Source organism: Marmota marmota, unplaced genomic scaffold (genome assembly GCF_001458135.2).
Source record: "Marmota marmota marmota unplaced genomic scaffold, marMar, whole genome shotgun sequence".
NCBI classification, from domain to species: Eukaryota; Metazoa; Chordata; class Mammalia; order Rodentia; family Sciuridae; genus Marmota; species Marmota marmota.
The window spans coordinates 3930450-3948320 of NW_026000119.1; the positions used below are offsets into that span (position 1 = coordinate 3930450).

Here is a 17871-nt window from a genome sequence, read left to right on the forward strand (position 1 = left end):
AAAAAAAAAAAAAAAAAAGAATCCAACTCAGAGTGATCTGGTGATGCTGAGTCAAGGAAAACTTTAAAACCATCCATGTGAGAGGGTTTTTCCAAAATCTGCTAAAAGTAGCAGAGGAATCCTAAAAAAATGGGGCCTCCTGGGGGAGGAGGGGAGTTTGGGGTTGTCAGACCTATCAACAGTGAATACCATGTCTTGATAACCTTTTCAGAATACCAAAATTTCTACCTCACTTCATCCTCCTCAAATTTAATACACTTTTTATTTCACTCGATTGTTTGAAATATTGTGTGAGGAAAAAAGTAAAATAGTTTTTGAATTGATTTTATTATTTATCTGCTTTAATTGTTATTATTGTAACAGTTTATTTTTTCTTGCAATTTCATGGCATTTCAGTTACAATAGAGTTATGGGGAAAATAAACATTAGCCATAATGTATAATGTGCAAAAGGAATTTTTAGAAGGCTGCTATTTGGCATACAGGGGGCTGATGGCACAGTGACACAGGTGACCCTTCACGAAGCCCAACCCCCAACCTGCTTAGGTAAGACATACACCCAGGAGACCCGGGAATTCATTTGTGTCAAATGAAAATGGCATTTCTCTAGTTGAGTGACTTTTAATTCTCTTTGTAAATGGGATATCTGTCCTTTAAGTCATGTTTCCGATTATGACTGACTTGTATACAAAGGCCTATTCATAGATATTTATGGCATTTAATATGATATAGGAGCCCAACTCAATTTCTGAAGACATAAAATGAACACAGAAATTTGTGTGCTCACGTTTTTAAATGGGATAAGAATTGTTGCAGATCTGCTTGCAGATGAGTTTGAGTAATTTGCCAACATTCGGCCTGCTTTATTTAATTCTCCTGGCTCACCCACATGGTTCAATCAAATCCAGAATGTTAACACTAGGCATTTAATAGGGAGAGCAAAAAGAAGTTCATTTATTCAGATGCATCAAAGAGAAAGAGAGGGAGAACCAGACCAGTTTCTTGTACTTTCCTATTTCTCATTCTAAGCTACCATTGTCCTTGGCAGGAAGTGGTTCTCAACCACGTGGCTTGAAGACCATATGTCTATTTCACTTCCACAGGGTGCTTGTTAAATGGTAGTCTCCTCCTATAATCCTAGTGGCTCTGGAGGCTGAGGCAGGAGGATAGCAGGTTTGAAAACAGACTCAGCAACTTAGTGAGGCTGTAAGCAACTTAGTGAGATCCTTTCTCAAAATAAAAAATAAAAAGGGCTGGGAATGTGGCTCAGTGGTTAAGTACCCCTAGGTTCAATCCCTGGTAGGAAAAAAAAAGCACACGCCTGGGAACCACACTAGACCCCATGACTTGGAATGGCCCAGTTTACCACCCCAAGTGATATTTACAAACTGTGGAGTGTGGGAGGGCCAGGCAGACTCTCTCAGGACTGGCAGTGAACATGAGGATAATGGCCCCTTTGATCCAGCACTTGGTTTTCCTGGATCTCCCTCTTCTGGATTCTTGATTTTTTTCTTTGGAGTAGATTTATCAGGGTCTATGAATAAGTTGTCTATGGCTACAATAATAAAATACTACAGGCTGGTGGCTTCAATAACAGAAATTCATTTTCTGACAATCATAGAGTCCAGAAGTCCTAGACTGGGACTGTCACCAGGGCTGTTGTTGTTCAGAGGGCCTCTCTCCTTGTCTTGTAGGTGAACATCTTTATCCTCCATGTTCGTGTATTGTCTATGTCTTAATCTCCTCTTCTTATAAGGACACCTATCATATTGGATTTGGGCCAATGATCTTATTTTACCTTATGTATGTCTTTAGAATCTCTATATATAAAACCAGTCACATATTAAGGTTTTGAGGGGTTAGGAGTTTAACATATGAATATTGGCAGGAAAGAATTCATCTCATAATAGTTTAGACAGATCTTAAAACACTGATTAAGTGAAAGATGAATAATGTTGATTTCTAATAAAGTTCTGTTCCTGTGCAGCTTCTATCCATCAGAAGGAAGTCTGTTCCCTACTGGTCTTTCTTCTGAAGCAGCAAAAAAGAGGTCAGGACAATAACTACTTTATATTGGCTCTTTTCCTTCTAAAATTCATTTAATTTAAGGACGGAGGATCTAATTGTTTTAGAATCAATTGTTTTAAATAACTAAGGGTGGTGATTCTCAAAGGGAATCTGAGAATCAAAACTCTTTTCATAATTAATATTAAAAAGGCATTCTTTCCCTTTTTGCTGGATTTATTAGTCAGATTTGCATTACTATAATAAAATACCTGAGGCAATTAACTTTCAAAGGGAAAAGGTTTATTTCAACTCACAGTTTTGAGGATTTCAATCTAAGATCAAGTGACCTTGATTGCTTTGAACCTCTGTTGGGTGCAGCATATTATGACAGGAGTGCAAACTACTTACATCACTAAGCTAGAATTAGACAAAGGCGAAGAGAGCAGGTCCCACTGTGATATTTGAGGGCATTTCTTTAATGATCTGAGACCCTCCCATAAGGTGCCACCTCCTAAAAGGTTCCACCATCTCCAAAGTGCACACTACCTTGGAAACTAAGGCTTAGGGCTTAGCAAATCCAAACTATAGCACTGGGCACTATTTGCACTGATTATGCAAGAGCAACAGTGGTTAGAACAGTTGGTGCTTTAATATGAGTTAAGGCAGTACCACCAAACTCCACTAGTAATCATAATTTCACCACCGAGCATTTGCAGTATGTTGCAGGGGCTTTGGGGGTTGGGGGAGCTGTTTTACTTGAGAATGCCCTTGACAAAGTAGTAAACATTATTAAGTTTGCTGGATCTCAACCCTCGAGTACACATCTTTTTAAGTATGCTGTGCAATAAAGTGAGACGTGCACAAAGCACTTCTGCTGCATTCAAATGTTCAATGGCTGTTTTGAGGAAAAGCACTTGTGTGATTGAATTATAAGCCAGACTAGCCTCTTATTTCATGAAGGGCCATTTTTACTTATGAGCATAAGAGATGAAATAGAATTATTCAGACTCAGGTAGCTGGCAGACATATTTGCAAAAATAAATGAAGTGGGCCTATTGCTACAAGAAAAACAATTTCCTTGAAGTATTTGTTGCCTATAATAAAATTTAAGCTTTCAAGGGAAAATTAGAATTTTGGAAAACTTGTATCTGCTATTGTGATCTTAATAGCATACTAGCAATTGAAGAGTTTTTGGATAAGGCTGATGATTGGTAAATGTGATTTTTTGATATTATATAATGAAATGGGTCAGCAGTTGGGAACCCTGCAAAACTCACCTAACCATTTTTTTCCAAAGGACCAAAGTATGGTGCTAAACACAAAACAAAACAAAACAAAAACCTACTCCAGGTATAAGATAGACCAATAAATGTTTACATAACAGAGTACAAAGTATTCTTGAAATGATTTCAGACTACATTGCAACTAATTCTTAAGAAATTACCACTTGTCAAGTTTTGTCACATTATCAAAGAAGAATATTCATAGTAATCTGAAAGGATTATTTAAATACTCCTTTTCCAACTACTTATCTGAGTAAGATTTCCTTCCTTTCTGAAAACAAAGACCTATCAAAATAGATTAAATGCAGAAATAGATATGAGAATCTAGCTATTTTTTAATTTAAGCCAAACATTCAAGAGATTTGCAAAAAATGTAAATGCTATCTTATTTTTTGTTTTACTGTGCACATAAAGTATATAAAATATTACATAACATGAAATGGGTCTGTTATTGCTATTTTAAAAGGAATTAATAAACACATACTTCAAAAATTTCTCAGTTCCATATCAGTAGAGCCAAAAGCTCTTTGGGAGACCCCATACTTTTTAAAACTGCAAAAGCATTCTGAGACCAAAACATTTGTGACTTCTGATTTCAGAAGACATCTCTTCTAGTTATGCTGTAGCAATTGGTTTAGAATTAACTTTGATTCATGGTACTCTTAGGGCCAAATATATGCACTATCTGAACACTAAAGTAAGCTTAATTTTGCTTTTTTCCTTCTCACTGGGGGAAAAAATGATAGTAATATTCTCTACTAAAACATTCTCTGGCATAGTTTAATGCCTGGTTTATCTTTCTTAATCCCAGATCAGTTTAGATAATCATGAACAAACTGGAAACAAAAATACCCTTTATACAAACTAATGTTTTTGAGAGATTTGTTTCAATGAAATGAAAATATATTCAAATTAGCAGAGTTTGAAGTCTGCCCCATAGAAGAACACTTGGAAATATTGCCATGAGTGTGTTCTTTTTTCATTCTGCTTCTTTTTCTGTTTGTTCCGTCTATATTTCCTTCCTCTCTTTTCTTGCTTGCCTCTGTTTTTATTCACTCTGCCCAACCCTACCTTGTGCTTCTTTCCCTTTGCCTTGTGATAGCTATGACCGTTGCTTTGCATGCTGCAGTCTGGGCTTCTGCCAGTGTCCTCTAGGGAGAGATGCTGACCTGGTAAATGTGAACGAGGCATTGATGAAGTGTGGGCTCTTCTTGCTCTCAGCTCAGGACTTGTGGGTTTCCATAAAGTATATAAAATCTAACAGCACAGTCTGAGCTGCCTTTCTATTCCTAGATACCATGAAGGAAGCTTAGGGAAGAGGATTTTTAACTTGAAACTTTTACCCCCTAGAAGACACGACTCCAGAATAAGTTCTGCTATTACACTGTGTTCCTCATAGATTTCTTTCTCATTTTTCCTCTAGTCCAAAAGTCATTCCCGAGTTGGCCTGAAATCGAGCACCAAGCAAAAGGTACGTTTATTTTTTTCCTTCTACATTTTTTTCCTGTAATAAATAATCATTTTTGGTGGGTGCTTCTCCCCCTACACAACTGCAGAGAATTGTCTTTGGAGGACCAGGATATCTCTAGAAACAAAGTGTTTTTGGATTTTCATTTTCTTTGCCTCCATAATAATAAAAGTGAAATTAGAGACAGATCCTTGAAATGAAACAGAATTTGACAGATAGTCTTAAAACCTAATGACAGAAGCTGAGAATTTTCCCATGGCTTAAAAGAATTCTGGAAAATGAGTCAGCAGATGTTCTACCTGAGTCCCCTCTGTTATTTTCTAAGCCCTGCCCAGCGGAGGAATTTGTTCCTATTTCAGTTTATATTTTTACTACACATTATTCTCTGAGCATCTATTGTGGATAATGACCCTTTCGTATGGCCCGTGGTGAACTGCTTAAAAAATGAGCTCTGTGAGTCCAAAGAAATTGGTGTTAATTCTTGGTTTGTCACTTTATTATGTGATCTCGGACACATTTGTGCAAAGAAGATGTATATACCCTCTAGTGTAGTATAAATTAGTGATAAAATGAGATCATATATGTGAAGACACTTATATTCCAATGCTCAGCACAAAATAAGCACTTAATAATTTTTTAAAAAATTCTGTATTTTATTGAAAGTTGATAAAACAATACATACAAAACAAGAGGGAAAAAACAACTGGAAAAAAATAGAATATTTGAAATACCAAAATCTTAACCCTTGGACACACATACACACACTTCCATACACTTAAATTATGCCAATTCCTAATGATAAACAGGGTAGTGATGCGCATGGATTTCTTAGAATTTGGAGAAGTTCAATGTAGACATTTGCAGTGGTTGGAGTACTTGCAAAACCTTTCTTGATGTCAATTGTCAGAGAGAAAATATTGCAAGAATGCAAAGCATCTGAGAGGTTCTTAGATTAAAAGAAGCAATATAGGTGGCAAGCATAAGCCCAGAGCTGTGTAGATATTTGTATGTTTTGCTAGAAATGCCCCATATTGGCTGGAAGGTAGGCTTGGGGCTCCCACTCAGCTGCAACACTTACAGATAATAATTGCAAATTCCCTGCTTCAGGTACAGCAAGAGCACTGTACAATGCTTATCTCATTTAATACTCCCAACAACTTTCTGAAGTAGATGTTGTATTCCTCAGGGTATGTCAGGAGAATGAACCCACATCAGTAATTTAAGCAGAGAATTTAATAGGAAGAATCATTGACCATGTGTGAAGTCATTAACTAGGTAATAAAATAGGAAAAAGAGAAGTAGCTGTAAGGTATCATGAAGTAGCAATTCTAGGAAGCAGCTACCTCCCCTCTGGCTGAGGGAACAAGGAAAAGAGTTGGGACTACTAAAACTTCTTAGACACTTAGAGGAGCACCCACAGAGTTGAGATTCAGACCTCGAAGAACAGTCAGAGGCTTAGAAAACTGGTTTCTCTGAGGAGCACACGGGTGAGGCTGATTCTCAAGTACCGGGAAAACTGCGAACTGGCCCGGGGGCTCTGCAGGGAGGAAAGGAAGTTGGTGCTGCTGAGATGATGGATGCTCCAAGCAGGTGCACCGGAAGGGGCAAGTCCCTTCCCTTCCAGCTCCACAGCCTCCTCTAGTGCTTACACTGGCAGGGAGGTTGATGAAGCAAAAATGTGTTTTGCAGAGTCCCAGCCCCAGCATCCCAGAATTGGGTATAGAAAGGTGAGTTTGGAGATGAGAAGCAATGATTTAGGAACTGGCATGAATATTAGCTCCATTCTGCAGATGAGAAAACCAAGACATGTTGTGTTTGTTCAAAATTACTCATCTAGGAAGAGACAGGGCTAGAATTTAAACCTAATCTGTTTGGCTTCAAAGTTCATGCTCTTCATGCCTTAAACAAGTGACCATAGACAAAAACGTTTTTCTGAGTCTTACTTTGAACTCTGCAAAATGGAGATGATGATTCTTAGCTTGTGGGGTTATTAGAAGGATTGGATAAAGTTATATAAATGATGTGCCTGTCATACTTCCTGGTGCATAGTAGGTGCTCAGTAAATATGGGCTCTTGATGGATATGACATTTTATCTTAATTTGAATATAGGAACTTCTTTCTGCCTCTGTGAGTGTATGTACAGTTTTTAAAGTATTACCTTTGCCTTAAACTGGTTTCTTCTCCAGTTGGTTGCTAATTCCATTGATTGTTATCTCTCTAACTTAGTATATTTTAAAATCTTCTCTGTTGGAAAGTGAACAGTAGAGAGATGTTAAAACTGGAGTTTTATCAATAGAGACTTTATTGATGATGTCCTTAAAATCAGAGTTTATCAGAGGCTATGATAGAGCATTGAATTAGTCTTTTACTTCATATTTTAAGTAGTGGGAGAAATCATCAAGTTTAATTCATTCATTCTTTAACACAACAATTATTTATTGGGCACCTGATTATACCAGAGGCTGTACTGGCCATCGGGAGTGATATAAATACTGACATAAGAATCTGCCCTTGAGAATGTTATAATTTAATGGAGGAGTATGATAACAGTTCAGCTGCTCATTCTCTTCCACCTTTCCTCTGTGTGTGTGTGTGTGTGTGTGAGTGTGTGTGTGTGGTTATATGAATTTAGTGCTATCATGTAGGTAAATATGTATGGAGCTTTTGTTGTGGTTTGGATATGAAATGTTTACCAGAAGTTCCTGTGTAACTTCACAGGAATGTTCAGAGGTGAAATGATTAGATCATGAGAGCTGTGACCTAATCAGTGGATTAGCCCATTTGATGGATTAATAATCCGAATGGACTAATTGGGTAATGAGTGCAGGCAGATAGGACATGGTTGGGGGAAGTAGGTCATTGGGGGCATGCCTGGGGTATTACATATTTTGTCCTTGGGTCCTCCTGTGCATCCCCTCCGTCCCGCATTTCTTTCTGTTTCCTGGCTACCAAGAGGTGGGTGGCTTTCCTTCTCCATGCCCTTCCACCATGATGTGTGGGCCCAGAGCAATGGAGTTAGCCGACCATGGACTGAAACCTCAGAAACTGTGATCCCAAATAAACTTTTCCTCCTCTGAGTTGTTCTTATTGGCTATTTTGGTCACAGCAACGAAAAGCTGACCAACACAGCCTATTACAGAGTTGACCTCTGTCCAGGTGACACTTAAAAGTGTAGGAATATCATGGCTGCTTCTCTGAAGTCATGAACAGTTGTGAACAGCCAGGGTCTGAGGTCTCTCTAGTAGCTAATTGGCAGGATCAGGTACCTGTATAAATCAGGTAATTTTTATGTTATTTCTGTTGTAAATTTGATTCCTTTTTTTAAAGTGGCAATTGCCTCAATAGTCCAAGAGAAGTGAGGGACAGATTTTCTTTATGTATGTACTTAGGCCAGAGCTGTAAGGGGATGTGAGCCTTGGGGGTCAGCATGATAGTGGTGGTGCCCAGGATCCTCCTGAGAGAGCATCAAAGTCATAGTCATATTGTCAAGGTCATACTAGGTCATGTTAATCTTTCTGGAAAATCTGCTTACAGAGATTAGATTATATTGAGATAGAGTCTATAGGACATGGGAATACCCCAAACCTGTTCTTGATTCCCATTGTTGAAAGGAATCAGGAAAGTAAATGTATGAAGGGCAAGGACTGGGAAAATTCATGTTCTATTACCCAAATTTCAGTGAGTGTGGTTAGATGCTACTTTCTTCGTATCTTTTCAAGATTAATAAAAATCTTAATAGTGTACATGACATAATTAGTTATGGTTGCTTTGTAAATGTTCAATGGCTGCAATATTTTCATTCCACTTAAATTTTTAAAGATTAAACTTTTTAGAGCTGTTTTGTCCCCACACATGCTTAGCCTCCCCCATTATCAACATCTCACCAGAGTGGTACATTTGTTACTATGGATTGAAACGTCATTGCCACCCAAAGTCCATCAGAGTTCACTGTGTTGCACTTTAGATGGACTTTGACAAATGTATAAAGATGTGTGTTCAACATTATAGTGTCATAAAGATTGCTTTCCCTGTCCTAAAAGTCCTCTGTTCTCCACATTTTCATCCCTCTTCTTTTCCACCTCACCCCCCCAAAAAAACACTATTTTTTTTAACTGTGTCCATCCTTTCATTTTTTCCCAGAATGTCATACAGTTGGAATCATACAGTATGTAATCTTTTCAGATTGACTTCTTCCACTTAATAATGTGCACCTAAGTTTTCTCTTGTCCTTTCATGACTTAATGGCACTTTTTTTTTTTTTAAAAAAAGTACTGAATAATATTTCACTGTTTGGATGTACCACAGTTTATTTAATTCATTCATCTATAGCAAGACATCTTGGTTACATCCAAATTTTGTCAAATGTGAATAAAGTAGCTATAAACACCTGTGTAGGTGTGTGTACAAATGTTTCAACTCCTCAAGGAATATGATTACTTGGTTGTACAGTGAAAATGTATTTAGTTTTGTAAGAAAATGCTGAACTGTCTTCCAAAGAGGTGGCACCTTCCTGTCATTCCATGTCCTCATCAGCATTTAGTGTTGACTGTTTTCTGGATTTTGACCATTTTCATAGTTGTGCAGTAGGATCTCATTGTTGTTTTAATGTGTATTTCCATGATATGTAATGTGGACCATCTTCTCAGATGCTTATTTCACCTGTATATCTCCTTTCTGTGAAGTGTCTGTTAAGTCCTTTGGACAATTTTTTTATTCTGATTATTCCTTGTTGCTAAGTTCTAAATGTTCTTAGTATTCCTTATTGTTAAGTTTTAAATTTTCATCTCTCATCCAATATGTATTTTGCAAATATTTTCTCCCAATCTGTGTCTTGTCTTTTGATTCTCTTAACAGTATTTTTTGTAGAACAGAAATTTTAATTTTCCTTTCTTTTCTTTTCAGACAGGGTTTCACTGTGTTGCCCAGGTTGGTCCTGAACTTGTGAACTCAACTGACCCTTCTGCCTCAGCCTTTCCAGTAGCTGGGACTATAGGCATGTGGCATTACTCCTGGCTGAAATTTTTAATTTTAATGAAGTCTAGCTTATCAGTTCTTTCTTCCATGGATCAAGCCTTTTGTGCTTTTATTCCATATTATCAGAAAGAAAATTAATTTGCCAAAGCCTGATGTTAATAATGTTTTAAATATTCTCAATCTCCCACCCAAATATTTCTCTGTGTTCAGTGATTTTGACTTTATGGTATCCTTTCTCCTATCAAAGCCATCTTTTCAGATCAGATAAATAAATTCAAACTAAGTTGCACTTGCATTATATGGCTTCACATCTAGTCTTTCTTAAGGCTATTTGCATTTCAATACGTGGCAAAGGCTGATGAAACTGAGTTGCAAGAGTGGAATTCCTAGCATTAGCAAGCAGGGTGCTGTTTTTGATGAGTAGAAAGATCTTATCCTTGCTCCTAAAATTGCATTCTTTACCTCTAAGTTCAATTTGGAGGGAGACATTAACTGGTTAGATGACCTGTGGTCACTGTGCATGCAGTTGGTTGGGAGCCAATAGTCCAATATGGAGTACTGAGGCTGGCAGCTTTTTATTCAGATATGATTATCTCTTCCTCCCACACCCCTCCCCCTTCACCCTCCCTGTTTATGAAGGTAGTGTCCCTCTTTCCCACCCAACTGTAAGCTCTCCTCCAAACAGAAATTGTGTTTTGTTATTGTCTGTATCTTTCCCCTGCTCACTTTGCTCTTGCATCAAATATCTGAGAGCTTCGTAAATGTTGAATCCACTTGAAAAAGATCCCAGGTCCTCACTTTACAACCCAGCAAAGCATGCCATGAGCAGTGATGGTGTCCAATGTTGTCTCAGGTCCCTGGACAGGTAGCTTATAGTTTTCTCCTGCTATAGATTTAAAGTGGCTCTAGAACACTTCTGTAGTATTCTCATTTTCTGATTCTATCCAGACACCCTCAGCAGTGTTCTCTTGTCCTTCTGAGCCCTCCACTAACCCAGCATGTACAGCCTTCTCTACTTTCCACAGCATCCTATGGTAGAGTGGGGGCATTTGGTAGAATCATGCACCTCCCTTGATGCCTGGTTGTTACCCAAAGTCCATAGTTTACATTGGGTTCACTCTCATACATTCTGTGGGTTTTGATAAATATATAATGGCATGTATCCATATTCTATCACCATACTGTAGCATCATATAGAATAGTTTTACTTCCCTAAAAATCCTCTTAATCATCCCTCCTTCCCTCGACACCTGTAAACCATTGATCTTTACCATCTCCATCATTTTGCCTCTTCCACAATGCCATGTTGTTGGAATCATATACTATGTAGCCTTTTCAGATAGGCTTTTTGGACTTAGCAATATGTATTTCTATTTCCTTCCTCTCTTTCCATGGTTTTATTTATTTTATATTATTTTAATTTTTTAAACATAGTTTTTATTTTTAATGGACACAGAGTAATTGTATATATTTGGAGGTCCAGTGGGACATTTCCATACAGGTATACAATGTGTAATGATCAGGTCAGGGTAACTGGCATAGCTATTATTTCAGACACTTATCATTTCTTTGTTTGGGGAAGTAAACAAAGTCTTCTCTACTAGCTATGCTGAAATATGCAATTAATTATTGTCAAGTATAGTTTTCTACTGTTCTATAGAACATTAGAAGTATTTCTCCTGTCTAGCTGCCACCCTACACCTGTTAGCCATCCTTTCTTCATGTGACCTCCAAGCCCCTCACAGGCTCTGGTAACCACTATTCTACTGTTCAGTTTCCACAAGTGAGAACATGCAGATTCTCTTACTGTGCCTGACTTATTTCACTTAACATCTTTGAAATCCTTCCATGTTGAGACAAATGATAGAACTTCATTCTATTTATGGCTGAAAAATATTTCATTGTATCTATGTACCATATTTTCTTTCTTTTATGGCAGGGGGGTGGTACTGGGGATTGAACTCAGGGACACTCAACCACTGAGCCACATCCCCAGCCCTATTTTGTATTTTATTTAGAGACAGGGTATCATTGACTGTGCATAGGGTCTCGCTGTTGCTGAGGCTGGCTTTGCCTCAGCCTTCTGAGCTTCTGGGATTACTGGCCTGTGCCATTGCACCCAACTCCTGTATTTTCTTTATTCATTCATCTGTCAATGGACACCAAGGTTGAGTCCAATCTTGGTTCCTGTGAACAGTACTGCAGTAAACATGGGAGTGCAGGTATCTCCTTTATATATTAATTTTAGCTCCTTTGGTTATGTATCTAGTAGTAGGAATTCTGAGGCATATGGCAGTTCTATTTGTACTTTTCTGATAAATCTTCATACTGTATTCCAAGTGGTTGTACTAGTTTACATCTCCACCAACAGTGTATGAGATGTTTTCTTTCTCTTCATCCTCACCAGCATTTTTCATTTTTTGTGTCTGTGATAATAGTTGTTCTAACTGGGGCGAGATGATCATTGTAATTTTGATTTGCATTCCCCTGATGATAGGTGATGTTGAATATTTTTTCATAGTCTTGCTTGCCATTTTTATACCCTCTTTGGGGAAGATCTATTCAGGCTATTCACCCATTTTAAACTCAGATTTCTATTGTTGTTGTTGTTGCTTTGCTGTTGAGTTATTTGAGATCATCACATATTCTGGAAATTCACCCCTTGTCAGATGAATTGTTTGTAAATATTTTCCCCATTCTTTAGGTTGTCTCTTCATTCTGTTGTTATCTTTGCCATTCAGAAGGTTTTTAGTTTGATGTAATTCCATTTGTTAATTGTGCTCTTATTGCCTGTACTTTGGGGAATCATAGCCAAAAAATCTTTCCCAGATGCTGCAGTCTGGCTGGGCACAAATAACGGAGCCGCCACAAAGCCTTGTAGGTTCAAACAGCAACTCTTTATTCCTGAACTCTCACCAGCACTTTACACACACTTCCCAGGAACACACACCCTCCACGGGTCTCTGCCTGCTCCAATTCTCTGGGAACCCCCAAGAGAACTCCACGGGAACTGCAAAGTCCGCGCCTGAGGCAGCAGGATCCACCCTAATCCTGGAGCTGCCCTATTCCCGGAGCAGGGTCACTTTTCAACCATTCCCTCTAGCAAAAATGCCAGGCGTCATTCCGACTAAACTGTGGCTCTCAACACCCAGACCAATGCCCTGAAGTGTTTCCCCTATTTTTAAAAATTTCTTTAGTTGTTGATAGACCTTTATTTTATTTATGTATTTATATGTGATGCTGAGAATCAAACCCAGTGTCTCACACATGCCAGGCAAGTGCGCTACCACTGTGCCCCAGCCCCAACCTATTTCCCTTGTTTTATTTTAGTAGCTACATAGTTTTAGTTCTCACATTTAAGTCCTCAAGAATGATGAAAGTGTTCAATCTTGTCTTTTCTTGATCTTATAGAAAACAATTTCAGCTTTTTCCCATTCAGTATGATATTGGCTGTGGGTTTGTCATTTATAACCTTTACTGTATTGAGCTTCACTCCATGTATACCTGATTTTTTGAGGATTATTTTAATTATGAAGGGATGTCGAATACATGTTCTGAATCTATTGAGGGGATCATGTGTTTTTTGTCTTTTATTCTGTTGGTATAGCATATCACATTTCTGGATTTGCATAGGTTGAACTGTCTTTGCATCTTTGGGATAAATCTCACTTGATCATGGTTTATAATCTTTTTAAAGTGTTGTTGGGTTCAGATTGCTATTATTTTTTTGAGAATTCTTACACTAGGAATAGTAGTCTGTAGCTTTCTGTTTTGTGTTGTGCCCTTGTCTGGTTTGATAGCAGTAATGCTGCTTTAATAGAATGAATTGGAAGAATTTTATTACTTTCAATTCTTTAAAATTGTTTGGGAATAATTGGTGTTATTTCTTTAAAGGTTTGGTAACATTTGGTGTTGAAGCCATCTGATCTGGGCTTTTCTTTCTTGGGAGATTTTTTATTACTGACTCAATATCATTGTTTGTGATTGGGCTGTTCAGATTTTTTGCTTCTTCATCTTTCAGTTTTGGTATGTGTTCAGAAATCTGTTCATTGCTTTTAAAATTTCCAGTTTGTTGGCGTATGCTTGTTCTTAATAGTCCCTAATGATACTTTATATTTCTGTGGTATCACTTGTAATGTTTCCCTTTTTATCTCTGATTTTATTTATTTTGGTCTTCTATCTCTTTTTTCTCGGTTAGTCTAGCTAAAATTTTGTTCTAATTTTCAAATACCATTGATCTTTTTTGCCCTAATGAAAGTGTATTTCATTGATATTTGATCTTTGTTATTTCTGCCACTAAATTTGGGTTTGTTAGGTTTTCTACTTTCTAGTTCCTTGAGTTATACCACTAAATTGTTTATTTAAAAATCTTTCTTTTTTTCCTTTTTATTTTCTCTTCTCAACTCCTCTCTTTCTTTTTTCATGTTAGGCCTTATGGTCATAAAGATTCCTTTTAGTACTGCTTTTTTCTGTATACCATAGGTTTTGATATATTGTGTTTTCATTTTCATATGTTTCAAGAAAATTTTAAATTCCCTTTTTTGATATCTTCATCAACTCACTGGTTTTTAAGAATATATTGTTTAATTTGTTAATTTTATTTGTTTAAATCCTCTTGTTTTGATCTTTATTCCATTTGCCTGTATTCTGTTGTAATTAGAGAAAAATGTATGATATGATTGTGACTTTTAAAAAAATTTCTTTAGGCTTGTTTTGTTACTTAACACATAGTCAATCCTTGAGAATGTTCCACATGCTAATGAGAAGAAAAAGTATCTTGCAGCTATTGGATGAAATGTTCTGTAATGTGAAGTCCATTTTCCTATAGTACAATTTAACTCTGATTTTTTTTGAGTGATCTGTTCATTGATGAAGGCAGGGTTTTGAAGTCTCCAACTTTTATTGTACTAGAGTCCATATTTCCTAGTAGACCAATAGTGCTTGTTTTATATCATTGGGTGCTTTAGCATTAGGTGTGTGTGTATGTGTGTGTTTGTGTGTGTGTGGGGAGTGGGTATTGTTATTTCCTCTTGTTGGGTTAATTTCTTTAACATTATATAATGGCCTTCTTTGTCTCTTTTTACAGTCTATGATTTAATTTCTAATTTATCTGATATAAGTATAGCTACTCTTGCTTATTTTTGGTTTTCATTTACATGGTATATCTTTTTCCCTTCCTTCACTTTCAGCCTAGGTATATCCTTACTGATAAAGTGAATTTCTTACAGTTAGCATGTTATGGGTTCTTGTATTTTTAAAGTCTATTCAGTCTAAATCTTTTTCTTTTCTTTTTTTAAAATTTTATTTATTATAATTTGTTATATATGACAGCAAAATGCAATTCAATTCATATTACACAAATACAGCACAATTTTTCATGTCTCTGATTGTATACAAAGTAGAGTCACACAATTTGTGTTTTCCTACATGTACTTAGGGTAATGATGCCTGTCTCATTCCACCTTCTTTTCTACCCCCAGGTCCCCTCCCTTCCACTCCCTCCCCTTTGCCTGATCTAAAGTTCATCTATTACTCCCATGCTGTCCCCCCATCCCATTATGAATCAGCATCCTTATATCAGAGAAAACATTTGGCCTTTGGTTTTGGGGGATTAGCTAACTTCACTTAGCATTATATTCTCCAACTCTATTCATTTACCTGCAAATGCCATGATTTTATTCTCTTTTAATGCTGAGTAATATTCCATTATATATATATACCATATTTTCTTTATTCATTTANTTGCTGGAGATGTTGAACTTTATATATATATATATATATATATATATATATATATATTTGTTGATTGATTGTATATCATCTTCTGAGAAGTGTCTGTTCAGTTCCTTGGTCCATTATTGATTGGGTTATTTGTGTTTTTGGTGTTAAGATTTTTGAATTCTTTATCCTAGAGATTAGTGCTCTATCTGATATGCACGTGATAAAAATTTGCTCTCATTCTTTAGGCTCTCTATTCACTTCTAAGTGGAGAAAAATTGAAAGCATTCCCTCTAAAAACTGGTACAAGACAGGAATGCCCTCTTTTACCACTTCTGTTTAACATAGTTCTTGAAACACTAGCCCTAACAATTACACAGGCAATATAAATTAAAGGGAGAAGGATAGGAAAAGAATAACTCAAATTAGTACTATTTGCTGATGATATAATTCTATACATAGAAGACCCACAAAATTCCACCAGAAAACTTCTAGAACTAGTAAATGAATTCAGCAAAGTAGCAGGACATAAAATTAACACCCATAAATCAAAGTCATTTCTGTATATCAGTGACAAATTCTTTGAAAGGGAAATGAGGAAATCTATCTCATTTACAATAGCCTGAAAAAAACCAACAACTTGGGAATCAACTTAACAAAAGAGGTGAAAGTCTTCTACAATGAAAACTACAGAACACTAAAGAAAGAAATTAAAGAAAACCTTAGAATATGGAAAGATCTCCCTTGTTCTTGGATAGGCAGAATTAATATTGTCAAAATAACCATACTACCAAAACCACTATACAGATTTAAAGCAATTCCGATCAAAATCCCAAAGACATTCCTCATAGAAATCTAAAAAGCAGTCATGAAATTCATTTGGAAAAATAAGAGACCCAGAGTAGCTAAAGCAATCCTTAGCAGGAAGGGTGAAGCAGATGACATCACTATACCAGACCTTAAGCTATACTACAGAGCAATAGTAACAAAAATGGCATGGCACTGACACCAAAATAGACTTGTAGACCAATGGTACAGAATAGAGGACACAAAGACAAACCCACGTAAATACAGTTATCTTATATTAGACAAAGATGCCAAAAACATATATTGAAGAAAAGATAGCCTCTTCAACAAATGGTGCTGGGAAAACTGGAAATCCATATGCAACAAAATGAAATTAAGCCCCAAACTCAACTCAAAGTGGGTCAAGGTCCTAGGAATTAAACCAGAGACCCTGTGCCTAATAGAAGAAAAAGTAGGCCCTAATCTCCATTATGATGGATTAGGCCCCAACTTCCTTAGTAAGACTCCTATAGTGCAAGAATTTAAAATTAGGAATTGATAAATGGGATGGATTCAAACTAAAAAGCTTCTTCTCAGCAAAAGAAACAATCACTGAAGTCTAAATCTTTTAATTGGGGATTTAATTTATTCATATTCAAAGTTATTATTGGAGGAGTAGGGATATACCTCTAACTTTTTTTTTTTGTTGTTGTTGTTGTTTGTTTGTTTTATACATTCTTTGTTCTTTCCTACCTCCCTTGTTTTTCATCTTTGTAGCTTGTTATTTTCTCTGTGTTGATAAGGTTTGGTTCTCTCTCTCTCTCTCTCTCTCTCTCTCTCTCTCTCTCTCTCTCTCGGTCTTTTGTTTTCTGCTCTCTTAATGAGTTTTGACTTCACATGTTTTTGTGATGGCAGCTATTGTCCTTCTAGTGTAGGACTCCTTTAAGTATTTCTTATAGGGTGGTGATGAATTCCTGTTTTAAGCAAATGAAGAAATGTTATTTCTTCATTTCTGAAGGGTACCTTTACTGGGAGTAGTATTCTTGTTTGGTAATTTTTTTTTCTGTCACAACTTTGAATATGTTATTACATTTTCTCCTGGTCTCTAAGGTTCTGCTGAGAAGTTGCAGAAGTCTGCTGGTAGTCTGGATCCCTTTATATGTGACTGGATTTTTTTTCTTTTGCCATTTTTAGAATGCTCTTTGCTTTTCACTTTTGACAGTTTGACTATAACTGGATCTTTTTCAGTCTATTCTCTTAATTTTTTTTAAGCTTCCTGGACCTGTTTGTCCATATAATTCCCAAAATTTGGAGAGTTTTCAGCAATTTTCTCATTGAGTGGGTTTTCTATGCCTTTTGCCTTTTCTATTTCTGAAACATCAGTAATGCAAATGTCTTCTCATTTAATGGTGTCCCACCAGTCCCTCCAGTCAGCCATCTATCTGATGTTACCTCTGTCTCATTTCTTTTTAGTTCTGGATAATATTTCATTCTCTGGATATAATCACAGTTTATTTATCCATTTATCTAACTGGAGGACATCTTGATTGCTTACAAATTTTGACAATTATGAATAAATCTGCTATAAACATCCATATGCAGGTTTTTGTGTAGACATGTTTTCAACTCGTTTGG

General features: G+C 36.6%; 1 protein-coding gene across 1 annotated transcript in view; it reads left to right on the top strand.

Moving 5' to 3' along the window:
• Rasgef1b (RasGEF domain family member 1B) overlaps nucleotides 1-17871 on the top strand; it is a 553655-nt gene that overhangs the window by 116730 nt on the left and 419054 nt on the right. Inside the window, exon 2 of the mRNA XM_048784769.1 lies at nucleotides 4713-4760. Coding sequence (XP_048640726.1) covers nucleotides 4713-4760 — 48 coding nt within the window. The remainder of the gene's footprint in view (nucleotides 1-4712; nucleotides 4761-17871) is intronic.